At 42.5% G+C, this 27,985-nt stretch overlaps 1 protein-coding gene across 4 annotated transcripts in view; it reads right to left on the minus strand.

Annotated features, from left to right (window-relative positions):
- Positions 1 to 26,497, minus strand: part of CDH4 (cadherin 4) — a 421,918-nt gene extending 395,421 nt beyond the window's left edge. For 2 of the 4 annotated variants that reach the window (XM_021553526.3, XM_085558266.1), the window contains exons 1-2: positions 26,313 to 26,497; positions 24,102 to 24,213 (exon numbers count right to left, since the gene is read on the minus strand). In XM_021553526.3, the coding sequence (XP_021409201.1) occupies positions 24,102 to 24,213; positions 26,313 to 26,378 (178 nt within the window). In that variant the 5' untranslated portion in view covers positions 26,379 to 26,497. Of the gene's footprint in view, positions 1 to 12,086; positions 12,156 to 24,101; positions 24,214 to 26,312 lie in introns of those variants that run through there. The other 2 variants (XM_085558267.1, XM_085558268.1) reach the window with 2 other exon arrangements.
- Between the last annotated feature and the right edge of the window lie 1,488 nt (positions 26,498 to 27,985).

Genomic DNA, 27,985 nt, shown 5'->3' on the forward strand with positions numbered 1-27,985 from the left:
AAGTGACTTCAGTACTTTTGCCTCAATTTGTTGAGCTTTTTATAAAACCTTGACAATTTTTTTTCCTATCATTAAATAACACATTCTTTGGATGTTCCAAGTTCAAACAGGGTTTCTTGATGCTACTGATGATTCCAAGGTGCCCTAAATTGAGCATTTATTTAAAAGCCTGTTATGAATTTTGTCCTTCAAATTACTCCAGTAAGAGCAATGAAATTTGGCTGCCAAATTGATTCCAAGGCTGAAGGATTTATTTTGCTTCAAGATTTTCTGTAAATAAGAATTTCAACCCATTTTTTCTAACACAAATTATGCAAAAGAATTTGACACCTAAAGGAATTTTTTTATGGACTTTATTGGAAACATACTGAGTTATAAGGGCCCATCATTTTCCCGTGACTTTATCCTCATGTTTCTTCAAAATTTACCAATGCACCTTGAGAACAAGAGTAGCAAAATCAAAAATCTCTCATTTAGAACAAAAATGAGACATTTAATTTTCCCAAACATACAGAGAGGCATGCACAAGATTAATCATTCAACAAAATGTTTTCCTTTTTGTATGAAAACACGCAGGGTGGGAATGCAAACAAATTATAATTATTTGGACTCCTGTTAACCAGACTAGTGAGCCTTATAATTAGTAACATAATCACTTTAAGACAAATACACTAAATAAAATAATGGATCCTCGGCAGTGCTCCACAGAAAAATGCTAACAATTTATGCTTTATTAATTAGCTCATTGCTTTAGCAAAGTTGGGAATTTGGAACCTCGGAGAGTTGCTGCCTTTGTTGGCCGGAGGATTCACTCTTGGTGGAACAGAGGTGAAAGAGCTGAAAGGAACTTCCATGGATCCTCACACAGCTTTAAGATCTGCTCGTGGGGATGTTGATTATCCAGGACAATGGATCAATAGAATTCATGTATTCCAATCCTCTCCTCCAAACACACCCCCACCAGCCCTAATTGATTTCTCTGCTGGCTAATGACCAACCCAGATGCTCGCTGACTCGAAAATGACTGACCAGCACTAAACAGCGTTGTGGTCACGTCCAATGAATCAAAGGGACTGAAAAGAGCTGGATAAGCTATTTTTCTGATATATAACCACAGATGCAACTACTTCTATTACTCAAATCATAAAGCAAAGAATGCTTCATCAACTGACTGCCGGAGTTATTGGAATTAGCCACTCAAGTGCCACTTGCAGGCATTAAAAATTCTTCAGAAAATTTCACATTGAGGTGTGTTCATATGTTGCCCTACATGGAAAAAAAAAAAAAAAAGAGTAAGGAGCTGACACCACAATGTAGACGAGGAATGCCTGAAGCAGCTGTAAAGTGAAGGCAGAAGTGGGGCAGATCTGTGCCAGGCCAAGCAGGTCAGGCAGGAGCTGGGGCAGCAGGAACAGCGTGAAGCAGAGAAGCTGCCACATGAATCACCAACATGCAAACTGGGAAAGATGCTCCAGGATCAAAACTCACTACGTGCCAAGGTCACTTCAGAAGAACACAAAAAAGGTTCAGTGATGATCTCATATTAGAAGTTCATAAGCCCATCAGAGGAATTTTCTAATGAAAATTATTTTATCTAAAGAACTCTCTTAAGGCCAAGTAGAAATCACAGGTTTCAGCAAGTCTCCATTGAGAAGCAGAAAATTATATTTTAAAACACCACAGAAAGTTAAAGGATTTATAAGCAATATGGGGGTGCTTAACGTGGGGTCTCATATCCCCATGTGATAGTGAGGACTGATACAATAGGTTTGGCATCATTCAGAAAATATCTTCTGAAATATATTTATTTACTGTAGTCCTCAATAGAACAGGACATTTTTAGAAGTGTTTTTGCCTTTTTCACAGCATCACAGAGTAACCAAGGTTGAAAGGACATAAAAAATGGGCCGGTGCAACCTCAGAATTTTTATTTGTTGATTGCTCAGTAAATTTTCTATGACTTCAATTAGAAACACAAGCTCTGACTTGCACCAGTCAGAGCTACAGTTTTTGTTGGTACAATGATTTCAGCAATACAGATCCCAAACATAGCACTCAATATTTTTAAAGGTAGGAATGAAGAATTAGTTATGAAAATAACTTCCCTCAAAAGATCTGCAGAAAACACACCATCAGCAGCAGGTATTATTGCTTGAATTACTCTGCTGGAGATAAACATGCCACATCACCATTCACAAAAACCCAGGTGGCTCTCTGGACACACACAACAGCTTGTATTTTTTAAAACATTAAATGAAAAAGGAAATCCTTTCTTACTTCAGTTTTGCTCACCCATGAAAGCAATTTCCCTGCTTTCAGACTCTGGCTGTGAGTACTTTGTTTTCACTTCATCTGAATGCAACGAATAATCTTGGTCACAGCTACTGAGATAAAAGCCAGGAGAATTCATTTGTTGTCCCACACAGACACGAGATGCTGGTGACACCTGCACCACCAGGAGTGCAACTGCACACTCAAAGGGAACCTGCTGCCTCCACAGACCCAAACACACCAATCCCACTTCACTCATTTCTCTAATAATTGCAGTTTCCTGGACAAACACATGATGTTGCAAGAACAGATCCATCCTGACAACCAAGGCCAGCTGTATAATGCTTGTCTAAGTGGCAATAAGATTCATTAATTAGGTTGCTGCTTTAGAGTCTTGTTCCCCTGCAGCTATGTTCTGCTCAAGGGTATTTTCAATAGTATTGAATAGATGAAGCAATTACTAAGCAAAATCCACTAACTGATGGCCAGTGTCAGATTCCTCAGGACATGCTTTCAAAGGGTCTGTGTGTGTATATGTATATATATACACACACATATATGTGTGTGTGTTTGTGTATATTTACTTGAAAGAGTGATTGAACTTAAGGAAAAAAGGCAAAGCAAAGCAAAATCCCAGTGAGGCACAGCCTGGTGTTCTCCACTTTTAGAGGTGTGATCTCTAAAGCAAAAGATCCCCTTGGCAGAGACAATTAAGATGTAGAAGGGCTGCAGCATACCTGATTGCATATGCAAATCAGACTGTTTGCTATCTAAAGGCACATGCTTAATTCTCACAATTAATGGCAGGCAAAGAGAGCTTTATCCAAAATTATTTGCCCTCTTTAGTGACAGCAGTATAAGCAACTTGCAAAAATTGTAAAAACTGGATTCCAACTGAGTGTTCCCTGGTCAGGTATCTGACTTGCAGGCTACTGTTTTATTCCAGTAATACTATTTTTATAACATGACACAGTTCTAAGCGTTTGAATTAAATAAACACAGCACAAATATTTTGACTCTACTGTAAACATGTGAAAATATTTTCTTGTGAATTGTCGGGTTGGCTTTTTTGTTCCCTTTCTGCTGCTTCAGTTACTATGATGTTTAGACTGTGCCTCATTAAAGTTGGGAGCAAAAGTAAAAAAGTTTCCAGCAGAAGCATTATTTTCAAAGTTCAAGATATCTGTAATTCTAACTGATCTTCCACCTGGCATTAAATCTTCAAAGAATGTCAAAAAGTATCTTAGAAATTTGAGATGCCTGGCTGTATACAGAGAAGGAACAGATGCACCTCTGTAATTTGCCCATAAATAAGTAAAAATGAACCCATCAACTTTTCAGGGATACTTGCATGCAAGCAGGCAAACACATCCTTTTTTCCCTTTTCTTGTGTGTTTGCGTTTTTTTCTTTTATTTTTTTACAGTTTTTAAATATATTTTGAACCAGACCTTACAGGGTGCTGGTAAAAGCTGATGTGTTTGTTTTTAGAAACTTTCTATGCAGCAGTGCCATCTCGTAACCTTCTGCTACTGCCTTTGGCCTCCAAATTCAGGGGTACCCATCTGTGGCAGTAAACCACACATGCACAAAGTACATAACTTCTCCCAGAAATAGTGAAAGCTCCGTCTGCAAGAGCTTTCTTTAAGGTCACAGCAAGGCAACTGTTGAAGAGAAGTTATCACCATAAATTAAACTATTCCTGAAACCCAGCAAACACTTAACTGAACTCTCCTAGTTCCCTCAGCTCGTTTTTATCTCCAGTTTTGGGCCTGCCTCTGAGGAGAAGTGCACACCCTTCTCTCTCTTTTTCCCTTCTAGGGAAAGAAGAGAAAATCCATAAATTTGAAAGACATTTTTCTGCAAGTTTTTAATGGTGACAAATTTCACAAGACAGATCTAAAAAAATCAAGTTGTGGCCAATCCAAAACCACTTACAGCACCCAAATTTGTACCTTCACCTTTATTCTTTACAGATTAACATCTGAATAACACACCTAGGGAGGAATCCTTTCATTCCCTTATCGAGAAGGTGCAGAATGAAAAGAAACAAAGCAATCAGCTGGTTTCTGCTACAGCGTCCCGGTGCCAGTTCCGAAGCTGGGAATGGAGGAAGATGTACATCAGTGGCTGGCAGCACACGAGCTCTGCCACTGCAGATACAATTTCCTCTTAACTCGTGTCATGATTCTGGCACACTTCTTTCCATTTTCCTTGGTGTTTCTAGTCCTCCTTCAGGCCTGCACAACCAGACAAAGAGAACTTGCCCAGTGCTGACCTGGGCTCGGGTTGTCTGTCCTGCCCTAAAGGCCACGTTTGTCACCACTGCCTCCCACCTGGCTCCAGAGAGGTGTGAGCTTCCATTGCTCTTTTATTACTTTCTCCCATTCAAGGATGATCAAGCTTGAAGAATCTTCTTTTTCGATTACTCAGGTCTAGAGGATGCCTTCTTCCCTTTCTGAAAAAAACCGTGTCCTTAAAGACAATAACACAGAAACCCCAAAACAAAACCAAAAGATAATGCACCAAAAAATCCTGAACAGATTTCTGTATCACCCTGCTCTAAAGCATCATCTGAGCAGGAGACTGAACAGCTACCTAAAGGCATTTCCTGTTTGTTTTATTAATTACTGACTTCAAGACAAATGCTGGGAGATGCCACACATGGCCAGGATCCCACTGTGCCACTTGCTTTACAAACTCAGGCCAGGAAAATGGTGATCTCTATCTCGGAGATTATTTGCAATCTAAGAAAAGATCAAGAGGTAGATACAGAGGAAGACAAGTGCACAACTGAACCAGTGTTAATTAATAAGTAAGAACAAAACATTTCACATTTAGTTTGCAGGCTGTTTTTATTTGAAGACATTTATTTCTGTCACATCCTGACAGAACTAATAGTAATTCATCACATGTACGCCTGGAAAGGAGCAGGATGTCTGATACCTGACAGACATCCATCACTTTGCCACAGGTTATACACAAGTCCTCAATAGAGAGGACTACAATAGAGAATATATCTCACATCTAAATTTAAGGAAATAGTTATGAGCAGTATTCCCTCCTTTTATAAGCTTTGATCAAGGAGACTCAAGAAATATGTTCTACCACGCTTTGATTTCACTTGAGGGCTTTTTGTTATTTAAATAGTGAATAAAGATGACAGGCAAATAGTCTAATTAGCACAAATATCTTGTTTCCTGAAACTTCAGGCAATTTTTAAACATCTCTTGCTCAGTGTTATTATGAAGCTCTCTATTCCCAACCCTGAGCTAGTGTGGGTCTTTTGCCTGACACAAAGACACTTTTCCCTTACATTTCTGGAAGGAAACAAGGCATCCCCACCTGCACCACCCCTGCCCTCCCATGTGGGAGTGGAGGGGCAGTGGGATAGGGATGCTCTCACATTCCAGGGGGTCAGTGGATTCTGCTGGGCTAAGGCACATCTGCTGGCAGTCACTCAATCCCCATTTGCAAAGCTCAAGGGTCAAAGCATATTTCATTTCACTTGGTGGCTCCCTTCAAGGGCAAGTCCCCCACCTGTTGGAAAATCCATCAGGGCTCCTACTAAACCTCACATATTTTGGTTCTCTGTCAAAATCTTGATATTCCTATCTCCTGCAAAGATATACAACAACCACCAGTACAGAGCACAAACAACCTCTGTGGATCAGCAGGACTTTATGACAAGAAGATTATTTTATTTGGCTAAGAATATGCCAAAATGAATCATTAAAAACTTTATTAATGCATAAAAGCCATCACTGGACTTCCCTCAGCCTGGAGCATGAGGCAACAGTCCTCGCAGCATCGAGAGCCTGTGATAATTTAAGTCTGAAAATATTCCATAGAACAGCTGAAATACCAATTTATATTTAAAGAATATATTGAATTACCACAGATCACACAGAAAGGGAGACTAGAACTTATGTCTGTTGTTGCTGAACTTTTAGCTCAGCATTTTACGAAAGGCCGTCTAGTTTTAACCTAGATAAGTTGGAAAGATTATTCAACTAATGTCTTCTCTGGAAGTCTGCAGCTCTGGTGCTAATAAGGGAATTTAATTAGATGGACAAGCCTTGACAGCAATCCGTTTCCAATACACTTAGTATTGGAATAGGTCTGGGAGTTCCAAGGTTTCTAGACAAAATCCACTACTCATGTTAATGTGGAAAAATATCTGAAAGGTTTGACTAACCAAGATGTAGTCTCTTGTTTTTCTGACTTGATTTGTGACATACATCACATTACCAACAATTACACCAACAGATGAAACCCCTGGTCCAAATGTACACACTATAAAGTTTGAGCAGAACTGATTTTTCCCTGTGTTGGTACATCTCACTAATTCCCTGGAAATCAGCTGAGGACAACAGCCCATCCAGCAGTGCTTCCACATGGGACACCCACTGCTTCACCTCCCTACAGCAGCACCCAAAGCCCCAGAACAGAGCAGAGCTGCTGAGCACAAGGGCTTGCTACAACCCCAAAACAGGCTCTTTTTTAGGGTATTTACAATAATTAAAAAAAAAAAAAAGGACATTCACAGAGACAAAAGGCACAGAATAAAAAAAAAATGCACAAAGGCAGTACTTCCTAAAATTGCAGAGGGAACCAGGCTGCCAGCAGGCTGATGAAGCACCTGAGATAAAGTAGCACAATCAATAACAATGCTGCACCTTTAAAACCAGCAAGTACAACGCGATCAATTCATATCGCGGTGAAGTAGCGTAATAAAAATCTGCAACTACAATAAGCTAATTTAATGATACTTTATCAAGTGCTCACATTTCCAACCACTGTTGTTCATGGCAGAATGAAGCCTGTGTAAAAATATGTCATGAGTCAATATGGCATTCTGCTGAAGAGAAAAGACCCACATCATTAAAATCTTAAATAAGCTTTCATTAAGTAAAATTCATGAAATTAGCTCTTTCAAAAGAATTTCATTAGTCAACACATGCAGGTTGCACTCACAATCTGCCATTGTGGTCTTTTTAAGCCATTCATTTTCTTAAAGCTTTGTCAGAAGAAGGGTATTTTTTAATTGTTGTTATTTTTATAATATGGTGGGAAGGCACAGATCCTTTATGAAAAGGACAAAGTATCCCTTGCAAACAGCAAGAAACATTTTCATTGCTGCTCTGCATAGAGCATTGCCTTGTTAAGGCAATTTCAATCATTTTACGCATCTTCATTAAGTCAGAGATACGGTTCAGCTTTTCACAGAGAAAAACCTCAGCAGCTGCAGAGAAATGGAGGGACAACAGATTCTTAAGCAGAAAAGAGAAATTACCAGTTATCTAGCTTGAAATGAAGCCTCTGGGAAGCCCCATCTGCAGTCTCAGTCATTACAAATCACAATAATTACGTGAGCTCTCAGCCCATATATAAAATTTCAATACCTATGAAGAGCTGCAATACTGCAATGTCCACAACACAGAAACATTGCCAGCTCATTTTGCCAGGCTTCGGGCTACTTGTAACACCCAGAGAAGATGAATCAATAAAATGTTATCAGTAAAACAGTTTGATTCCTGCACAGTTAAGTGCACGGCCACTTCTATATTTCAATCCCCTCAGGTCAATATAATTTTACACAGTTACCCAATTCTCAGCAGTGAAATGATACTGGTAGATGTTTCAGATATTCTAAAGCACTTATTTCTACATGGGGGGAAAAGAAAAAAAGGACAAAAAGAAAAATCTCGTTTCCTGTCTGGTTCAAAGTTGAGTTTTCAGACCAGTTTAAAATGCAACTCTTTACCCAAGCTCCAGCAAATTAAATCCCTCTGATCAGTTCCCTCAGCCAAATCCTGGGTGCTCTATTCACCCATTGCTTAAACAGGTGTTTGGGAAGGAAAACAAGGCAAATCTGGATTTGGCCTTTCAGTTGAACTAAATCTGAAAGAAGATGTAATTTCAGCCTACTCAAGAAAATCAGCCCATTTAAGCAAATTGAACTATTCACCAATAAAATCTGCTAGGTTAGTCACCACAAGGGCTGAAGAAACTCTAAATGCTGCTGACAAAGACTAACTGCACAGTTAATACAACATTTTGCCTCATACCCAGGTAATTCTTCATGCATACTCTGAACTTCCAGCTTCCCACCTGGGTCTGCAATAAAATAATGCCTCAGGTTAATCTCATATCTCCAGAGAGCTGCAGTTTTTGCATAAATAAGAGCAACAAGTGTGCTTCCAAACCCAAGGAAAAAAGGAATCATGTCTAATAAACTCCAGTGTTCTAGAGACAGGGAATTCTCACAAGGAATCTCTTTTTAGATACAAGTCCACCTTCATTGACTTAACTTGACAACATCCTAATGAAACAGAACAAACCTGTTATTGGACCAGCCATGGGCACTGATTTCAGCTGGACAGGACCTTGGTCCCAAAAAGAAAAAAAAAAAAAACCCTCAATTTAATTTCACTACCAATTTTATCTCATTTGTCTGCTTCATTAACTCCTGCACTGTAGACAACACCAGTGCACTCAAAGGCAGAAAGCACTTTTTGGGATTTTTTTTATTGTAATACAAGACTGTTTATTCCCATATTCAGTTCTCAGCAAAAGTAAGGAATATTTTAATAACAAGAAGATCCATAAAGCACCATCTTTTCTCCTGTCTCAGCTCTTTCAAAAGGCTTACTTAATCTTCAGTACTTAAAGGATGGTGAAAATATCTGAGGAACAAAGTTCCCCGGTTTATATGGTGCAATTCCCTTGCCACATATGTCTTATTGGGAAATTACATGGATTTCCCAAATACTGGCACTAAATTTTTACTAGTTTAAAAATTAGCAGAAAAGGCCCAATTGCTAAGAAATAAAGCACAAATTTATGGAAAGACAAAGCTGCACTAACCCATTAATTTTTATATTTTGTTATATCACTGAAACTGTTCTCATTACTTTATTCTGAACAAGTTTCATAATTGCAAAATTCTCAGGCAGTAAAACTTAAGTGATCTCCATACTCTGCTTTCCTCCTAAATAATGAGCCAACCACCACAGACACACACAGGAGGAAGAAGCCTGTCTATTTTGCTAGAAGACTGAGCTCATGAAAATCCAACTGCATCAATCCTTCTTTTATTATTCTTTCAAACTCCCCAAATCAAATAACTTTCTTGAGCTTGGCTAGAGCCTTCTGAATAGAAATTCCACTGGGAAAAGAGGTTTTAGATTAACAGCACAATACATTCAGAAATCAATAGATAAACCCTCTGTGCTGCAGCTCTACCAAAGTCCATGAGACTGAACTAGGGCTCAGAAAATAGAAAAAAACCACTCAGAAACAAATTTCCTGATCTGCCCATTTTTGTTTTTGCACTGAAACCAGCAACATGAACTTAACCTCTGATCACACCCAGAGAGCTGTTGCCTGATGCTCTGAATCAACAATACTTTTTATTTACAAAATTATATTAATCTTTGTATTAAAACCAGAGGGTTTTGTTTGGTGGTGCTTTTCTTTTAATTTTTTTAGATTACAGAGATAAAACTGGAAGGCAGTAATGCATCTCCAAGATAACCACATGTGGGGTGCCCATCCTGATACAATGCAAGCCCCTTAAAGCTATGAAATAATGTGACTGGAAGTCAGGTGAGGGAGAAGGGACAGAGCAAAGCTTCCAAACTTATGGTGAAAATTCTTTCAGCCTGGTCTCATCTTCTGTCCAACACCTGGTTTGGGCAGGATCAGCTTTGATTGTTCTCTGTGCTGGAAGCAGGATGACTTTTACTTGATCTGTTTGACCTTTTCTCTCCTCATTAACAGTTGTTTTCTCCCTTCTGCCAGAGTCCCTTTTGCAATCATGAGGATTGGAGGGGAAAGGGTAAATCAGAGCAAGAGCACGACTTGGCCAAAGACAACTGGACCAGTTTCACAGCGAGCTGCAGTCGTGGAGCCCAACTGCAGAGCACAGCAGAGCTGGCTCAGCTCTGGAAATACACGAAGCCAGCAGCTGCCAGAGAACAGAAAACCTACTTCTGCCTCTGCCCATGGCCTGTTAGAGCAGCCACAGGCAGCCCAGCTCTGCAGGATGTGAACAGGGCACAGCTCAGCACAAAGGGCATCTCCCCATTCTCCTCCTTGGTTCAACTCCAAACCTGCTCAGATTAGGTAAGAAATGTCCCTGTACTGAGACACAAAGGATTTCCCAAATTTTGGTAAATTGGAACAGCTCTAATGGCACAAGCCCCTTGCCTCACTGTTGTGTTATACTCATTAAATCCCGCATTTGTTATTTATTATCCTGCATTTCTGTATGGCAATTCTAAAGAAACGTTGCCATGACAAACACACACACAATGGAGTTTTCACACTAACCTGACCCCCATGATGTCCCTTCCCTCCATTAGCAGAACCCCACTTTAGTGTATCTCAACAAGACAATCAAAATATTTCCAGTCCTGCTGCCGTGAGCCTCACAAAGGAGCCGAGCGCCAAATCCAAGAATCCTTTGCAGCAAAGCAGAAGTGCCTTACACACAGCCAGACCTCTCAGATGCCACGGGCTAGGATACCATGTTATAAGGCTGTAAAACTATGGCCTGTGGCTCCAGTCCAGCCTGCAGAGTAATTTAATCTAACTCACAAAGAAATCAGGAAAATGGCCTCTGCTGTGCTGAATCAGCAGTGCTGGAAGCCGTGCCACCCTCTATCAGCTCGTAAGAGAGTGCTTTGTCCACGGTGCCAACTCTGTCTAGAGCAGCTATTGGGCAGAAGAAAGGACCAGCAGGAATATTATGTGCCAGATTTTCAGGAGATGTAAGTCAGAATACTTCCAATGACTTAAGGAGCTGCACTGATTTACATCATTTCAGGATTATCAGGATTTACATCCACTGGGAGTTTCACTTCTCTTTTTTTGTCTTTTAATTAAAAGAATGGTGTGGACTTGGCAGCAGTATGAGCCTTCAAGAGACTAAGATTTGGGAAGGATCCTGAAAAAGTTTTAGGCTCGGGGAATGGCAATAGGTTATTTTTAGTTTAAAAAGATACAGTGGCCAAATTGAAATTCACAGGATGTATATAAATTCTGAACTATTCATGAGCAATATACATAAGCATATATTTTTACTTGTTATACTGGGGCTCCCTAAATATAACAATGGCAAAAGAACAGCAATAAATGAAAACTTTGTTCATTCAATCTGGTTATATATCACAAAAAACTATCAGCACAGATGTTATCTCTATTTATGAGTCACAACCAGCGCCAAAACAAATGCCATGTATTACTTAATTTTTTCTCCTAACTGCAACTGCCAAAAAAATGACTGCCACTGGGATTAGGATAAAACACACAAGTGGAAAAAAACCAGGAGGTACTGCTCCCGAGGAAGCCAGCCAACTAGGCAAAGTTTGGTTTTCTCTGATTTCCAAATAAACTCAGAACTACATTTCTTGTGACCTCAGAGCAGTTTCTGTTGCTCATCTGCTCACCTCTCAAAGACAGATCCATCATAAACTTCAGAAAAACCTGCCTAAAACCACCCTCAGAAACTAAGAGCAGAAGTGAGCAGGACCCATAGGTGTGGCCATGGGCAGAACTACACACATCTGCTCTGGGAGCTCCTTCCATGGCACAGTGACCCACTCCCAGCCCAGCTGAGCCTTCAGAAACACTTAAAAATAGGCTCAGAAATAAACAGGCCACTGTTACCAGTGCAGCTCAGCTGATGTGTTACACAAGAACTTGAAAATAAGCTGTTCCAAAAGCCACCTCAGGAAACAAAATCTTAAGGCAAAAGCCTCTGTATTGAAGGAATGCAGCCTCATTCCATCAAGTCTTTTTCACTACTCACCTCTGAACAGGTCAGCTTTAAATCTCCTTCTTCCAACGAGTCCAATTTAAATGTGTTCTTCAAAGGCTTCTGCAATTTTAAGAGTATTAAATTTTATACCTCCTAAGCTATTTATTAGCTGAGGAAGAACTTAATTGACATTCACCAGATATTAACTTTCTTTGAGCATGTATTACAGATTTTGATATATAACCTTGGAGTTTTTTCTTTACTTTTTGCTGTTGGATTTGTTGGTTTCTTTGTTTTCCTTTTTCAGGGCAGCTCTCTAAGAAAAGGTTTCTCAGTGTGTGGATTCCCTACAAATTTCTCCAGGAAGTGCAGACAGATACACTGCAATAAAAGACTGCTCACAAGGGACCCCAATGCAGATAAAAGGTCAAAAAAACACTTAGACTGTTAATAAACTGTTGCAGAAATATTGTCTTTGCTTTAAATCTCCATAATTTGCATCACTTCAGACCAAACATCAACCCTGGCCCAGCAGTTCTGTGGAGTCCCCAGGGCTCCAGGCACCCACAACTCTTCTTCCCACCCACCCTTATTTCAATTTTCTATATTTTTTTCCCAAACAGCTCCACTCCACAGATGCCAGACTCTCCCTTTTACAGGTGCACTGCCAAAGGACACAAGTGCTGCATTTACAGAACTTGGCTTCATCATCACAGCTTCCAAGCAATGAAACTTGCTCTATTACTGCACAGGTAAAATTGGCTGTGCCACCACTGCTCGGTTCTGCTGTTCTTTCACAGGATACAGCCAATGTTATGTCTCAATTCACAGCAGAAATGGAAAATAAAACTTTTATTGAAAATAGAGGAAGATTCACTCTGGTGAAATGCCTGATCTGCAGTGATCTCTGCCCAAACACCAAGGTTCATTCAGCACTCAGGAATCCCCACGGTGCCATGCCCTGGGTATTCAGTGAGCAGGGGGGATTAAAGCTCAGCAAAGTCTGGGTTGGTGTTAGCAAACTGCCCCTGCCCACACAGCCCTTCTGGGACAGCATCAGGGAATTGCTGGGCTTGGAAAAACCCTCCAAGATCATCCACCACTCACTGTGCCACATCCTCATGGCTTTTAAATCCCCCCAGGGATGGGGACTCCACCACTGCCCTGGGCAGCTGTGCCAGTCTTTAACAACCTCTTTGGTGGAGAAGCTTTTATCCTGCCCAGCCTAAATCTCCTCACTTTCTTCTTGTCAGGAGGTCTCAAACCCAGCTGGTACAACTGGAGTAGTTTGCTTGCTAGCTGATACAGCAACCAGCCTTTTAACTTTGAATTTCTCTTATATCTGAGACTCCAGGCAAACAAAAAAAAGAAGAAAAATCTTTCAGTAAACTTTGCACAGAGATAATCAATCTCCTATTCAGTTATTTGAACAGGCATCTAGAGTTTAGCGTTCCAGAGATCACTGAACTTCCCCTGATGAGGGTCTTCCTTGCAGTTTGAAAAGAGGATGGGGAAATCTTTGGGTGCAATCCAAACATTTTTTTACAGCTGCAGTCTGAATATTTCATCACTCCAAATCTTGCCTTGACCTGTAGTTTCTTCTTCATCCTATCAACTATACATATATTTTTCTTCATCCTCAACCTGTCCCTTCTGTCCACAGGCAAAGGAAAAATACAAACAACATGAAAAATCCTATTTTTTTTTATAATGCCATTTACCCACATTGTTTTGGCCTCTACAGAGGACCAAAAGGAAGCATTGAATCAATTGAAAAATGTTCAGAAGCCCATAAAAAGGTAAGTGCAAGTTTATTTTCCAAAATAATTAAGGCACAAAAATATTTAAGGTTTATGGAGATGAGCAAAACAGTTGCCTTTCATGTGTAATTGTGTAAACCTGTTTTGAAGAGAGCAAAGCAACCAGCCAGCAACATCAGGCTCCTAAAAGACAAGCAGCAGGGCACACAGGGTATGAAACAATGACCTTTTCTGCCTGTCCAGGAAAGGATTTTTCACTGGGAGCAACATACTGAAAATTCTCTAGCCCAGCTCTTTTCCCCCTCTAAACTGAGATGCTCCAGAAGATTTCAGCAGAGAGAGTCTCTTCCTCCAGCACAAGGAGCAGCATCTGCCTTTCTTCGGCTACCAAAACACACAGGAATGATGGGCAAAATTAAAGAGAGCCACTAAACAGTAAAATATTTCAGTGTGGGCCAGGCCTCCTAAAAAGCTCTGTGAATAATACAGATCTATACAAACAGGCAGTGCAGGGTGAGCGCCTTGCTTTCCTCACTTTCCAAGATGAGCTGGGAAATGGGAACACAGCAAAGTGGAAATCCCCAGGCCTCAGTGGAAGCAGGTTATACCAGAGTCCATGCTCCACATCCAGGTACAACCCTGCTTTCATTTAATCCTGTTCTTTCAGCTCACCTGGGAGCAGTAACAGCTCTGTCAATAAAAATGGCTTTTAAGGAGCAGACCTCCAGCATCCTGAGGAAAGCCATCCTGGACATTTTGTGCTGTAGCCTGGACATACCTCTGCTCCAGCAGTTCAGCTAGGGCATTTAAACAACCCAGTGGGCAGAGAATTCCAGCAGTTCTTCCCCACAACAGCAACAGCATTTCACTCAAATTGCATGAACCTAGCCTAGGCTTTTAACCTGCAATGTCTCTTGATGGTGAAAATTCAAAGGTCCCAATGTTTGTAATTCTCATAAAAGTCAGGAAAAATACTGACAACACCTGGCAACACATTTGGAATTGTGTTTCCCAATAGACAACATCAAGACATGAAAGTCTCTGTTCACCAAGCCACCATTCCAATTTTAGTTACTGAAATAACTTTACCCAGAGCATGTTTTAATGGTGCATGGTCAGAGCAGAAGGCTCTATCACATGGGCTCTGCCACAGCCTGTTTTGAACTGGGTTTGTTCAGTCCTTTATTAACAGAACAGATAAAGGAACGCAGCATATGCTTGTTACATCTGCAAACCATACACAAGCAGGATGCAACTGTAACACTGTTGGATGTCAAGAACAGAATTCAAAACAATCCAAACCAGTTAAGGCCGATGATAAAACAAAAACAAGATGTAATTCAACAGAAGAGGAGCAAGGTAACACAATTCAGCAGGATTAATCAACTACACATATAGAAAATGACTGGGTAGGTAGCAGTTCATCAGAAAACGATGTGGGAGGTTATACTGGATCACAAGCTGAACATGAGTCAACAGTATCATACTGCTAAGAAAAAAAGCAATCATCACATTAGATAAACCAAGTGGAGTGTTGCCTGAAAAACAGGCAGAAGAATATTCCCTGTCTGTTCAGCACTGTGAGACTTGGCTGGCAGCATCACATCAACCTGGAGTATCATGTTAGTAACAAAGACAAGGGCTCAGAGGAGGGAGCCAAGCACGACACACAAAAGGCAACAAATGAGAAGTTCAGCTTACAGAACCTGAAAAAAAAATGTCAATTGTGTTGGGGGGAGAAAAAAAAATCAACTGTTCTGTGTGTCCATGACAAATACAAACAGGCTTAAATTGCATCAAGAGAGCTCCACTTAAACTCAGAGGAAGGAAAGGAAAGTAATATATTGGCTTTGGTCCCCAGCAATGGATCTTCAAGCCCACATCAGGGACAAACTTGTTACACAGGAACTCCTCGTGCCCTGGGGAAGGAATGTGAACAAGAAATCCTCCTGAGCTCCTCCAGCCCCAGTTCTGAGCCCAGGAAACACCAACACACAGCTCCAGGTGACACCACAAATGGCTCTCGGTGGCATTTATATACAGTTATCTGTTCACACCCACTGACTACATCAGGAACAAACAGGTTATTAAATTTCATATTTTGAACTAGTCCTGACTTGCACTTCACCTGTAGCAATTTCTTTATTTTCTACCATTTTCCCAAGCTTGCATGTTTTTCTTTCATATACCGATAATTCCAATATGCTTTTCTTGCTACATGGTGAAGTCACAGACATTTATTTCACTGACCTGCCTTTTATGATTCTCTAGACATGAACTGACAGAGAGAATTGATGCATAGCTCTGTATAGAACAATTCTTGTAATCTTGAGTATTTATCTTTGGATAATTGCTACATTCATAATTATTTTAAAGACAATTTCGTTTAATAAGGATTGGAATTACTATGAGACAAACTCATTGTAACAAAATTTGTGACTAACCTCTGAACTGCAGGGAAATTGTGATTTATAATAGGCATAGTAATAGCCTTTAATGACTGCAGTGCTTCTGGGTATCAATGAAAACAGACTGGCTCATTTCAAAGCAGAAAGGGCATCTATTTTACTTTTTCCTCCTTCATGGGTGGCCCATACATATCTTCAGGGTCCTTGGAGGAGTTTCCAACACCCCCACACAGTGGATGCCATTAGCAGGCTCGTGTTAATGGGCTGCAGCTGATGTGACCCCTGCTAGCAGCACAGCCCTGAGTTACTGCCACTGGCTCTCCGCTACACAACAGTGGCACCAGAGTAGTGAGGGAGTGGAAAAAAAAACATTAAAAAATTATAATTTTGTATTGGAAGGGAGCAGGAAAGGGGAATGTGGATGCTGCAGCCTGGGGTCACGAGGCACAGGGCGGCTGAGTGTTCCCAGTGACAGCACAGCCCATATGCCAGAGCATTTGCCACTTCACGCTCCTTCTGTGCAACTGCAATCCAAAATTAATAAATAAATTAGGGATAATGAACATAAACAAGAGAAATCACAAGCCTGTGGCAAAAAGAGCTCTTCTTCAGCCCAAGCATTTTTCATGCTGCAGAAAACTCGCTTAGGAAACAAACACCCTCCTGAAAGAAGCAAAGTAGCTGGTTGTAAGTCAAATATTTTGGGTTAAACAGTAACTCCACATGTTCTCTTTCATTCTATGAAAAATAAAGAGGAAACTGAGTTCTCTTCCAATGTGAGTGTTACATTTCATTATGCCAGGAGACAAACTATTCCTACGTTAAGTCTGGACATTAATGGAAGCAAACAGCTGAATGCTGGTCCCTGGTGTTTCAATTATTCCCTCTTTAGAGGTTTTGCTTCCAAGAAATTAAAGAAACACAATTTTCCAGTAAAGATACTGTTTTGCAGGCTGTTGCAATGTTTTTATTTAAAGCTGTGTGATTTGTATTTGAAGAAAAGTTCAGTTCATCCCTCTGTCTTTCCGTTTATTCACCTGCAGAGTGTTTCCCAGGGTCTGAGCCCAGTGGAGGCTGCAGAGCTGCTTGCCCAAGCCCCTGCTCAGCACAGGAACAGCCAAAGCAGGCTCCAGGACCATGTCCAGGTGGGTTCCCAGCATCTCCAAGAACAGAGAGCTCATGGCATCTCTGAGAAACCTCCTCCAGTGTCTGACAACCCTCAGGCTGAAAGTTTCTTCCCACATTTAAGTGCAGTGTCCTGCATTTCAGCGTTAGCACCCGTTTTGTTCTGCCCTACCTCTGTGCACCTCATCTCAACACATTCTCACAAGGAGTTTATACACAATTATAAAGTCTTCTCCAAGCTAAACAATCCCAGCACTCTCATTTCAGAAATATTAATAAATATTAAAGCAAAATATCTAAACAGATATAAGAAAACCCTGCCATGACAGGGCTGGCCAAGGGCACTTCTGGGTTTTACCTGGAAAAACGTCCCTGGGGTCATGTAGGCACCAAAAGGAAAATGCAATGTGAAGCCAAATCCTCTTCAGAATCTTTGGCTAGGGCACAAAAGGTTTACGTACACAAAAAGGGATGCAGATCAATTCCATCGAGCCTGCAGAGGTTCCTCCTGCAGTGCTGCTCATCAGGATCCTGGGGAAACCTGTCTGGAATCACAGTCCCAGGTTCATCCCAGCCCCCCTGCCAAAGCACTCAAAGCTGCCAAGGACTGGTCTTTGCTTTTCAAACACCACTGCCCCTGGTCTCAGCTCTTACTACTTCCATTTGCCTGAAAATAAAAAATTCCACTTGATACAGCGATGGCCTTAATTCTGAATATACCAATAACCTCAAATCAAACAAACCCCCATCTTTCCCCATGTTACTCAAATTCATTCTATGAGAAACATTAAGCAGCAGATTTCCAATGAAATCCTATCCTCTGTAGTTTTAATCTCTTCTTGCCCTTCAAATAAGACTTTTAAGTATTATCTATATAGCTAAAATATTCTATGAGCTGTGCACATGGCCCATGCTGCTGTGGAACCAAGTACTTCCCCAGCTTGAGTTTGCAATGAAATAAATTCCATCTTAAAATACATGAGACTCATTTCCAGGGTAGAAATTAAGGCAGAAGGAGGCCTGCACATAAATATCAATGAAATTAGGCAATGAGAACTGGCATTAGGTCAATGAAAATTAGGCAAGAAACTATTTCACTGCTAGAATAAATAAGTTTCAATTGCCACATGCAAAAACCGTAATTTCCAGAATGCTTTCAGCATATGCTCTGTGAGATCAGAGCTCATGAGCTCTGTCAGTGACAGTCAATTTCTGTACAAAGAACTGACTTTAAAATTAATATTTTCCAACCTTAAAAGCCCTAAAATGATCAGCTTAGTGTTCAAAACAACAGGTATTTCACGATAAATAACTAATTGATACTGTTCCAGACACAGCTTATTTTATAAAAGCCTCAGCATAAATAAAGAAATGAATAAATTATTCAACAGAAATTGTTGTTTCATCTTCTTCCTTAATACCTATCTAGAATGCCTAATTTGAAGCAGCACAATTCTCTAATAGACAAATCCCTGAAAAAACAGAAAAGCTTCAAGTCTGTTGTTGGAGAAGGAGATTTATTCAGATAAAAATCAGTTAACTCCCCAGCATGCAGAAAAATGTAATTTTGCTTGGGTTTGAGGAATTTGGTTCAAAGCTCTGAACTAGAAAGCAATATATACAGTTATTAAACAGTGTAAGGGGATTAACTCTACAGAGTGTTATTGACTACTCCAGTCTCATTAACTGCAATTTTATTTAGATAAAAATGTCATCTTAAACATCATTTTTGTGTCAGAAGTTAGATCTGAAGAACAACATTAAAAATACATAGGCATCAGCAGTTCCCTGATCTGCAACAGCTCTTTCTGGGGTCTCCTCTGGAACTCATGATGGAAATTATGGTTTTGATTTGCAACGTGCCCATCACAAGAAGCTGCTTTTAAAAGAAGTTGTCCTGCGGAATGTGAGAACTGCTCACTGAGAGGCAGCTTCACTGGAGCTTGTACAAGCTGAGCACAGAGAGGTGATGCCTGCTGTCTTTCCTGCAAGAAAGGAGTGAAGAAAGGTGAGGGTGAATTCTGGGCTCCCAGCGGCCGCTCTCCTACTTTCAGATGTTATTAGGGAACTGTGAAGCTAATTACGTGTACAATAACTGCAGTAACTGCTTTTCATGCAGAATCACAGAGCAGAAAATAATGAAAACACAAATGGAAAAGCCTCTCTGCTTTACCAAACTCTGAGCAGCGTGGAGAAAGCACTGGCTATTCCAGGAGGCTGATGCAAGCCCCGAGCAACCCTAAGAGTTTCTCAACAACCTCACCCAACAGCAGGACAAATCCAGCATTCCTCAGGCTCTTCCCTTTCCAAAAGCACCCTTAGGAGACACCAGGGAGCACCTGGCAGACCCAGGCATGACTGTGGGCAGGGCAGCCTTGGACATCCACACACTCCTCAGAGCCACACCTTGACCTGCCTGCAGGAACCCAGCTCCTGCCAAAACTGACAACAAATGGGTCCTGGGTATTTTCTGGGCTCTAAACCCAGGAAAAGTGGGAAGCCTACACCACCTACAGTATTCTCCACTATCCCAGGGACATTGTGGATGTTGGGGTTTTTTGGTCTACGCAGTCACTGTTTTCTAAACAGCATTCACAGCCTTCCTAAGTTTTAATATTGGATGTGGTGAGGGCTAAAAAGGATGGAGGTTTTGAAATCTCAGTGGAGAGAACAAAAATGCTTTTGACCATGAAGAACATCCTATCTCTCAAAAACTTACAAGATATTATCTCCATAGTGAATTCTCCTAAGGAAAAAAAAAAAAGGTGTTCCAATAAAGCTTTTATGTATCCTTTTTTAACCAAAAATCATGCTAGTAAAAAATCCTAGAATAGAAGCAATTACATTTTTATGCATTTGCATGAGCTTGGCTACCTTTGCTCAGAGCAGAACATGCTGGCAGAGTTTATTCATCTCCCCACATGAAAATAAAGCGTGCTGCCACACACTTGTCCCCAAACTTGGCTGCCCACACAAGAGAAGTTCCCCTGCTCCATCAGCACAGGCACTGCTCGGGGTGGGCAAAAAGAAACATGAATCACTGCACACGAAGGGATGCACAGAAAACACAAAAAAGTGGCTCTGCCTCTCATCTGCTGGGGTTGTCTGCTGGGAGTTGCTTTGTTTAGGTGTGTTTGAGAGGTGCTGGAGCTGTGGTGGGGCCACACTGCAGAAATAAAGCATCTGACACCCTGATGTCATCACAGCCACCACAGCCTCACATCCTGCCAATGAAACCTGAACTTCTCTTTTTTTAAGAAGTCGTTTTTTATTAATTATAATCTTGAAAAACACTACCAAAAAATCAAAAAGGGCATAAAGCCAATAGCAAGTGTATCATATTGCACATCCTACTTCTCCTTTCCCTCCTTCCCCAGGAGGCCACTGGTCTTCATCACTCCCAAACACTGAGGTCACATCAGGAATCAGATCCCCTGGGACACTGCTGAACTGCTTCAGTGCAGCCCCACGTGTCCCTGCTCCCCACCCCTCAGGACCAATCTGCTCACCACGTTAAGTTACCATGAATAATTAACAAAGAGGGAAAGATCCCCGTGCCACAATCATCCTCTGCCATACTGCAGACATGGAGATCTTTCCCTTAGGCTAAAGAAGAAAATACTTAACGAAGCTATCTTAAACATTATCATGCATCAGTGATCAAGACTAAGTTTATTATCCTGCAAACAAAAACAAAGACAAAAAATATAACAGATTACACCCCAGTAGCTTTCATTAAGAGATGCAGTGATGGCATTTCTGAGGAAGGCACTGGCTCCACAAATCACCTCAGCTAGCACCCCATCATCAGGCCACAGTGTTGGCAGTGATGTGCAGCGTGTGGTATTTGTGGCACTACTGGGGAAAACTATTTTAAGTCTAATTAACATGAAATTTTTAGAATGCAGATGCTTTTCATTTATACATAAAACAAAATGCCGTGACATTTCTCCCATCCATTTATCATAAACAAGTTAATTACTGTGTAACAAATAGCTCCTGCTAGAATTTGTATGTTTGGAGCATGTTAGAGAGCTGACTCAGGCAAATAAGATGAACCACAAAGTAGTAGCTAATAGCTTACGGCATACTTACAATAAAACAATGACTTTGTAAAAGCTCTTGTTGTCAAATTAAGGCTAAGCTATTTCCATTGGAATAAACCAATTATAAGCAGTGATTATCTGTTTAACTTGATTCAAACCTAGAACACTATAAACACTTTCATTTTGATGCATTCATAACTGCATGCATTTGAGAGCGGGATATTGCAAAGCTTAAAAGGGAAATGCTACGTTTGTTTATTGCCACACAACACATCCTGAACCATAAACTCCCAAATTTCTCCATGGTGTGGAGGAATTTCACCACCATGCTGAGGGCTGCATGCTCCCTGATTTCTGATGGACAACCCTCCAGGGATAAATTGTCCCAGGACTGCCCACCTCTCTTCCTAAGGACAAGGTGAGCATTATCCATAAAAATCTCGTGTTCACTCCGTGAAATCCCCCAAGAGCCATCCAAGCTACAGACATGCTTTTTCCAACCCCCAGATTCCAGGAAAGCACTGACAGGTGAATTTCTGCCTACTTTTCTTTCTCTTTTTTTTTTTTTTTTTTTTAATTCAGGCAAACAGTCCCATTTGGCCTGCAGATGAATTACTGAATGCTGATGAATAAGATGGTGGTAGCTGCTGGCAGCAGAGCTTTGCGTGGTAAGATGGTGTGAAATAGTACATATGTCAATCTATCAAACATGATAATGTAAGCAATCTGAACCCATTTTTGGTCTGAACTATTGTACAATACTTCACCCAGATGGAAGAAAGAGATAAACATTTTATGCTTCAGTCACATCAAGTGCTACGAAATAAAATTAAACCTAAACTGGAAAACTACCAATTTTACATACTAGAGTATATATAAAGAACAACACAAGCATGAAGAAGAATTTTTTTGCCCATTATTGTATAAATTAATTAGATATATTTGCTTCCTATGATAAACAACAGCATGTATTTGACTGTAGATAAAAAGGTGCAAAGATGATGGTTTACTTATTAGCAGACACAGCGCTTGCACTTTTTTTCTTCATTCTTTTGTTGAGAAAATGCTTTTAAATCATGGAACCTGTAACAATGTTATCAGGACATGAATCTTACAAGTGGGGCATGGATACATAATGTCCCTAGGGTGAGTTCAGCCCTAAATCAGAGGCAGGGCTGCCATGACTCATGTAAAACTACAACTGGTCCCTAAAGGATAAAATCAAATAGATATATATTTTCATTCAAATCAACTTGACAGCCTGTGTAAATATAATTTCATATTTAGAAGTTATCAGAAATGAAATGACAGCCACTGTGCTGCTTTGAAAGTCACAGCCAGCTAACGCCTCTGAGCAGACTCTTCTGCTCCATCCCTGTTGTCCATCTCCATAAAACCAGCATAATTTATCAAGCACTAAACTGCAAAAAACCACTCTTCTGAGCAAATATATTTATGACACAGCTTTCTACAGTACTCAGAAAACATTTTTTATCAAATAATTTGCAAAGCTAAAAGAGCATGAAATCTACCCAGCTTCCAGACTGACCTGTCTTAAAGCCGCCTTCACGTTTAGGAAAAATTGCTACAAAGTGTGGAAACTATTGGTATTTGGTCTCTTTAGGGCTGCATATTCTCGAGCTTGTCCATCTCAATTCCCTCTTTGGTTACCCTTCAAACTAAAAATAAACTCCCCAAGGTCTACTAATTAATGCCAGGCCAGTCAAGAGAATTCCTGAACAGCAACACTAAGACAACTGGGCACAGGAACAAAAGTGATTGCCAGCTCATGCAGAGCAAAAATGTCCAGTCCTGCATTCTGCTGAAGCCAGAGAGAACACTGACAACTCTCCCTCTCTTCTGAGGAAAATCAAAGTAACAGAGCAGGTGTTTGGTCTGGAGGAAGACAGAAATCCCAGCTTTCTGGCACAGAGACATGCACGTGAGCAAAATGTACTCAGGAAAACACTGCAAAATACAGTTAGAAAGCACTGAGTAGAGTACCAAGTCGTGACATGCTCCCCAACTTCCTGGGCTGCTGGGGTGGGGGATAGTGGGATTCTGATCTTCAAAAGTTCTCTTGGAATAAAGTATTTTTCTGTCATGCAAATATAAAGTTTAATTATTTTCAACTTGAAAAAGAGACAGAGAAACACAGACGATAATCTACTGTTATTTGGATTATGAAGACATCTTAGAGTTTACAAGCACAAAAGTGGTTATAATCCTGCAATTACTATAAAGCTAATTGGTAGTTTCTTTTTGCCTGTGTTTTCATGTTGTCAGTGGGGCAGTAATGAAAATGAATGCCACATTTGTGAACAGAATGTCTGTAGGCTTGTTTACCACATTTCCAACAACAACGTCTGCTTTATCATCCATTTCAAAGCAGAGATAATTTAGGGATCTTTGAATTTCATACATAAAAATACTTTCTAAAATACAAGATGCAGAGTTCCTTCAGACAGGGTGGGAGTAGGAGACTCGAGAGTGAAGTGATGACCTCGCATGGTGGAACAAACAATCCACCTGAAGCAGACAGCACACGGACTTGGAGTGATTCATCTGTATTCAAAACCGTGCTCAGGTAAACCACTTAGTGTTTCATCCTCCTACAAACATAATTCTGCAGACAATTTCACCATCAAACCCAGCATCTTTAAGCCTCTTTTCACCTCCTGAAAATACAGTTATTGCAGAAGCTATTAAGCTTTTTATTCCACTTACCTTTGAGTAACTTCTGCCCTTCCATGATATTCTGGGAGATGAAAGCTGTGTAGTCTTGTTCTGAGAAGCCAGGCTTGCATGTGGGTCTAACTGTAAGATCCCCATTGTGTGCCTGCAAAAACAAAACAAGGAAAAACATACACCATGACTTTTGTCATTTGGGAAAATGTTCTGCACCCAGTGATGAAGTGTTTAGGCATGAGCAAACCTGAACAGTAAAGCAGTGTGCAAGTAGAAGTTGCTTGTGTTAGAGTGCCTATCTGTTGGAGTGGATCCATACTGTAGCTGCAAAAAATAAAATGGGCCAGCAATAGTTGCCTGACTACAAGAGAGCATTGTTTGTAGGAAGGCTGGAATACTGGGCACTGTCAGAAGAGGGGAGGAAACAAAGAGCAGCAATTCATCAAGGCGCTGTGCTCGCACTGGAGACACGCAAAGGCCTGATGTTAAAACATCCAAACCACCGAGGTTTGCTACTGAGAAACTGGGCAGACCCCAGCATGGAAGGGGGAGAAACACAGGAGCCTGAGACCAGATGAGAACATCCTTCCTTGCCTTCACCCGTTCAGCAGCATCCCAGGCTCTGCCTGCTACTGCCTCTGGGACCCTCCAGGCTCTGCTCTTTCCCCTGGCAGTGGGAAGGAATGGAGGGATTCCCAATTAAAAACGTGACCATGCACAGAATCGTGCACAACGTGCCAGCACCCAGAGGGAAGCAGCCAACGAAACACTCAGCTGCAACTTTGGACTGAGCAGAGGACCCGGCCCCTGCCACAGGGACGGGGCAGTGCAGCCACAGCAGTCCAGACGCCTTGGGATTCCCCGGCAGGGAAGGTCCCAGACCCCAGCTCCAAAGGAACTCGCTGACAGCACACAAGCCCGTGATTTATGCGCGGAGAGTGCCAGGTGATTTACGCACTAACAAGTGCTGGTGGCAGGGGATTTCTAACGCGCCCGGGCTGCCGGCAGAGCCAGCCAGAGCATCGCTTAGCGATGCTGCCGGCACCTCCGCCGCCTCCAGAGCCGGCAGCGCCGGCTGGAGCCGGGGGAGCGGCAGCGGCGCTTCCCCGCCAAGTGCAACTCCGGGCGTGCACCTGCATCCCCGGGGGAGCATCGCAGCACCCCCAGACACTCCCGCACACAGCGCTGCATCACAGACACGGAAGGGAAGCGGAGAGAAGGGTCCTTTTGCATGAGCTTAGTAAGCAGAACACAAGCCAATGCACTCGGCTTAAAATCACGCTCGGGAGACGGATGCCAGCTACTGCATGGGAAGCGCAAGGAAGCGGCGGCTCTGTTGGGCTCTGACCGCGGCTGGCAAGATGTTGCCATTAGGAAACATTTCAAAGGGTCTCACCGCGCATAGCGGGCTTCGAATCTGAAATCGCCCCGTTATTAGAGCGGTGCTCGCTAGACGAGAGCGCATCGGGGCTATTCCCGAGTGCCCACCAGCCTCCACAAGGCTCGGGACATCCTCACGGATTCTACTTGGCACGGGGGGATTGAGGCAGAAAAATAAGCGGCTCTTGTTCCCGCAGCCAGCCTAGCCCGAAACCCAGCAGCCGCCCGGGCGCTCTGTAACACTGCAGCCACGCGTTCAGGCGCTTGTTGATGTTCTGCAGAAACCCTTCAATTTCACGCGGCGTGGGAATAAAACGCTAAAAAACCCAAACTTTCAGAGCATCACCCCCCAGCACGACCCGGGCCCGCTCAGTTGGGTTTATGGGCTTGTAAAAATAAAAGTTAGGGGCTGCAGCGGGCGCGGGCGGAGCGGGCTCGGCGGGGAGCGCGGCGCGGCCGCGGGGGCTCCGCGGGGCTCGGAGCGGCTCCGCGCCGGGACGCGCCGCTGCGCCCGAAGTTTCTGCGGCGAGGCGCAGCGCGGAGTGCACTTGTGCCGGTACCGCGGCGGCACCTGAGCGCCGGCTCAAAAAAACAAATGCAAAACACACAGTTAAAAACTGCACCGCGGCCATTCGCTTTTCAAAGACAAATAAAATAAAATAAAATAAAATAATAAAATAAAAAAAAATAAAATAAAATAAAATAAAATAAAATAAAATAAAATAAAATAAAATAAAATAAAATAAAATGGTGAGAAACGGCGGCAGCTCCGCGCACCCACCACCACCCTCACTCCCCCGAGCCCGAAGTTGCCGCGGCGAGCGCGGAGGAGCCGCGGCGGGGGATGGCTCCGCGCCCGTTCCCACTTACCGCCGCCGAGCCCCAGACGGGCAGGAGCAGCAGCAGCAGCAGGCGTCGCCTCGGGCCGGCGCTCATGTCCGCGGCGGCGGAGGGAGCGGAGCGGGGAGCCGAGGCGAGCGGAGGGAGCGGAGCCGGCCGGGTCCCGCGGCCGCCCCGGCTGCAGGTGAAGCGCCCGCCGCGCGCCGCCGCGCCCCGCCCCGCGCGCGGGCACGCGCCGCTTAAAGCGACAGGCGCCGCCCGCCGCGGGGGGAGCGGGAGGAAGGTGGTGATGATGATGATGGTGGTGATCGGGGAAAGGGGCTCGGCGGCGCTGTCGCTGTCTGTCCGGAGAAGAAACTTAACGCGTCCGAATTGCGGCGCGCTCCTGGCATGGAAGGGCGAAGCAAGCCGGCAGCGCACGCAGGGGTGATGGAGGGAGGTGGTGGGTTCACATCCAAGGTTGTGGTTTGATCGCCGCCCTTCGCTGAAGGGTTGGGTTTGGAGATCTTCTGTGCCCCCTTCCAGCTCAGATTTGGTGATTCCCGGATCGTCATGCATAACCATCAAGCCAGCACTGCTGCTGGCACCCCCAAACCATCACCCAGCACCAGATCTAGACTCCTCTGAAACACCTGCAGAGATGTGTTTCATTCCACCACCCCCCTGGGCAACCCAGTCCAATGCCTGACTGCCATAACAGAGACATTTTTTCCTAATGTATAATGTCAATCTCCCCTGTCTCAACCTAAACTGATTTCCTCTAGCCCTCTTTACATGTGCCCACAAGGGAACAAGCAGTATATCCATGGGAAAATTAACACAGCCCTGGAAACATACTCAGTGGGCAAAAATACTAACACATCCAGGTGAAAACCAGGTGTATCCCATGAGGAAAAATAAGGAAAATATCTATGTCTAGGGGTTCATGAGTGTATCATGTGAAGCGAGCAGAGCTGTGAGGGAAAGGTGGTGTGAGGGAGTAGTAGCAAATCTACAAAAAATTATGTACTGCGGAGGAAAAAACTGATATATCCAGAGGTGAAAAACTCAGGAGAGGGTAAAGAAATGGGTAGTGCCAGGATTGCCTCCTCAACTGTATCTGTGAACCAGCCTGAGCCTGGCTCTGCTTTTTTTAGAGGAAAATAGGCTTGTCAGGCCTAATCCACATCAGTAGCAGAGGAAGCTAACTCCACAAAACTAGTAAAATTCTGCTGTAAAAATAAAGGTAGATCAACACAGGCTCAGAAAGTGAAACTTCAGTCACAGAGAACTGAACGCAGTGGTTTCAAGCAGAGTGTGGCTCCTGCTCTTCTCCTACAGCAGGACCCTGGCACCCAAATCCCATCCTTTTCTTCTCCAGCTCAACAAATAGGAATTCCCAGGCACGAGTGTTTTGTGCTTGTAAATCCAGCAGCAATTTGCATAAATAGATGCATATTATCTGATGTACGTGCAAAATCAGACATTGCAGCTGAAAAATCCGGCCATTAAACCATTCTGTTGGATTTGCACGTTTCCCGAGGAATGGGACACATAAATCCACTGGCTGCATCTTTGGCTATTGAGTAGATTTAATAGCATTGTGTTAACACCTAGAGACGTTAGCAAAGAACTGAGGCCTCATTGTATTGAGCTCTGTGGACAAGAATAATGAAAAGATTGTTCCAACCCCACCAATTTACAGTCTTAGTGGATTATGGGGT

The sequence above is a fragment of the Lonchura striata genome, chromosome 20 (assembly GCF_050655825.1).
Source record: "Lonchura striata isolate lonStrDom1 chromosome 20, ASM5065582v1, whole genome shotgun sequence".
NCBI lineage: Eukaryota > Metazoa > Chordata > Aves > Passeriformes > Estrildidae > Lonchura > Lonchura striata.